At 47.8% G+C, this 2,611-nt stretch overlaps 1 protein-coding gene across 1 annotated transcript in view; it reads right to left on the bottom strand.

Annotated features, from left to right (window-relative positions):
• Cenpe (centromere protein E) overlaps window positions 1–1,495 on the bottom strand; it is a 63,029-nt gene extending 61,534 nt beyond the window's left edge. The window contains exon 1 of the mRNA XM_029537938.1: window positions 1,358–1,495. Coding sequence (XP_029393798.1) covers window positions 1,358–1,413 — 56 coding nt within the window. The 5' untranslated portion in view covers window positions 1,414–1,495. The remainder of the gene's footprint in view (window positions 1–1,357) is intronic.
• Window positions 1,496–2,611: the final 1,116 nt, after the last annotated feature.

Raw genomic sequence — 2,611 nt, 5'->3', positions numbered from 1 at the left:
GGAACTCACTCTGTAGACCAGGCTGGCCTCGAACTCAGAAATCTGCCTGCCTCTGCCTCCCGAGTGCTGGGATTAAAGGCGTGTGCCACCATGCCCGGCTTAAGTAATATATTTTATGTTGAACTATATTTATAACTATCTTTGGCTACATGGGCTCTACTTCCTCTCTGAAACTTTAAAAAGAAAACAAACAAACAAACAAAAAAAACTTCTGGAACCTTCTGGAATACTTAACATGCCCTAAATCACCTGAACTATGTCACTAATCTCTTTCTGTTCTTTGAGACATTGTCTCACCTTGTTGGCCTGGAACTCACTAGGTAGCCCTCTCTGCCTTCTGAGTGCTGGGGTTAAAAGCCTGGGCCACCATGACAGACACCACTAATCTCTTCAGTGCCACCTTCCTCTAAATTTCTATACGTACCAATTACCACATCAGTCAAGCAATCTGGAAGTTGAATCTCTGTGATCTATCCATCAATGAACCACCTACCTATTCTGTAGTGTTGGCGTTTTACCCGACACCAGGCACCCCGTGTCTCTGAAGGCCCAATGGCTTTCAACATTCTCCAGTGTTTTATTCTGTGTATCGTTAATGTCTGTAGATACATTGTTTTAGTTTGCTTTGTGCTGCTGTGATAAACTATTATGACCAAAAGCAACTTTGGAGTGGAAAAGGTTTCTATCAGCCTACACTTGCAGCCCCTGGGAAAGTCAGGGCCGGGTCTCAAGCAGGAGTGGAGGGCAGAATTCGAGGAAGAACACTGCTTAATGTCTTGCTCTCACTGATATTTTTGGCCTACGTAGCTTTCTTACACAGCCTTGAATCCCATGAGTAAGAACGGAACAACCCAGAGTGGCCTAAGCACTGCCCATGTCAACCAGGAACCACGATTCCACCACAAGGAGACTCTCTTAGATATAGCTGGCTGTCAAGTCGACAGCTAAAGCTAACTAGGAGACAGCTTTTCCCAAATTAGGGAAGGAACTTAAATGCAAGAAATCACCAATTTTGAGAATCTCACCTATCGACCACCCGTTTAATACCAATTTCGAGAACGTCTCAAGCTTTAGCATCTCTAGCTGAAGGCCAGAAGCCAGCAAACCCAGTAGACTTCATCTCCCCACCTCTTATCTTTTCTTTCTGGTATTTCCGACCCGTTTCCACTATGGAACAATCACTGTCTCCGTCCATCAGGCGAGGACGGCAGTGTCGCCTGAGCAGAGCTGCATTGCAGTCTGTCCATGTTTTCGGGGAAACAGGGAGTCCTGCTCCCGGGCGTCCGTGGGACTCGGGGGAAAGCGCGGGCTGGGACGCGGGTCCCCACGCCGCCCCACGCCGGCCCAGGCCGCCTACCTGCTGTTGAGGGGTCGCACACGAACACAGACAGCTACTGCAGCCTCCTCGGCCATCACGTCCGCTGTAGACTAAGGGAAACGGAGGAAAGCAACGGCGCGGACCGCCCCGCCTTTAAGTTTAAAAATGCCCTCAAGGACGCAGCGGATTGGGCGGTGTGCAGCGTCATGACGTCACGGGACAGTCTAAGTGCCGCGGCGAGCGGGGGTTGCGGGGAAAGGCGGGGCGAGTCCATGGATGGGGAAGGCGGGGGAGACTCGGAGATCCCGGAACTGAGATGCCAGGCGTGGTGGTGCACGCCTTTAATCCCAGCACTTGGGAGGCAGAGGCAGGTGGATTTCTGAGTTCGAGGCCAGCCTGGTCTACAGAGTGAGTTCCTGGACAGCCAGGGCTATACAGAGAAACCTTGTCTCGAAAAACAAACAAACAAAAAAAAAATTATAGTCTTAGAAAACAAACAAACGAGAACCCCCAGACCAGACCAGACCAAAACAAAGCTTTTGTTTTGTTTTAAAGCCTCCAATGGGAACTCACTGCCCAGCCAGGGAAGGAAGATTTTGTTTTCTTTTGGAACTTTGAGGCGTTTTCGTTTTTTTCTTTCTTTGACATTCATTTCTCTGGACGGCGAGTCTAAGAGCCTGATGTAGGGAAGAGAACCATTGACAACTGGGGAAATATTGTGGGGACATGACAATGCTGCACACTAGAGCATGGACTATCCGAGAAACCCCCAGTTCTAGGCATGGAACACTTCTTTCCATATTGTTGGTTAGAGTAATCCAAGCTACTCCCAAAATAATAAAGCTACACCTTAGGGACGAGGCTCCCAGTTCAGAAGCAGCTGAAATTTTCTAATTCCCGACAAGTCTGAAGTATGTGGTGTCGCCAAGCAACAAGGACTTCACCTTCAGCCTCAGGGAGGCAACCAAGGACAATTTGGGGATGTCAGTTCTCTCCTACCATGTGGGTTCCAGGGATTCAACTTCAGCTTGGCTGCCAGTGACTTTACTCACTGAGCCATCTTCCCTGCCCTGTTTTAACTTTTTTTTTTTTTTTTAAACTGGGCAAATACATATTTAGCTGCAGGGAACGAACCTATGAAGGGGAAGAAATGTTAGTTCATTAAAGGCTCAGAGGCAAGGAAGGGATTTTGAGAGCAAGGTTATTATTTTCACAGCTGTGATTTTGTCATACTGTCTTTGCTAACATTATGTAGTAGGCAGTATTTATTAAAGATTGACTATATTCCACTCT

Source organism: Mus pahari, chromosome 4 (assembly GCF_900095145.1).
Source record: "Mus pahari chromosome 4, PAHARI_EIJ_v1.1, whole genome shotgun sequence".
Lineage (NCBI taxonomy): Eukaryota > Metazoa > Chordata > Mammalia > Rodentia > Muridae > Mus > Mus pahari.
Note: the sequence above shows the minus strand (reverse complement) of the source record. Positions and strands in the feature narration are given on the sequence as shown.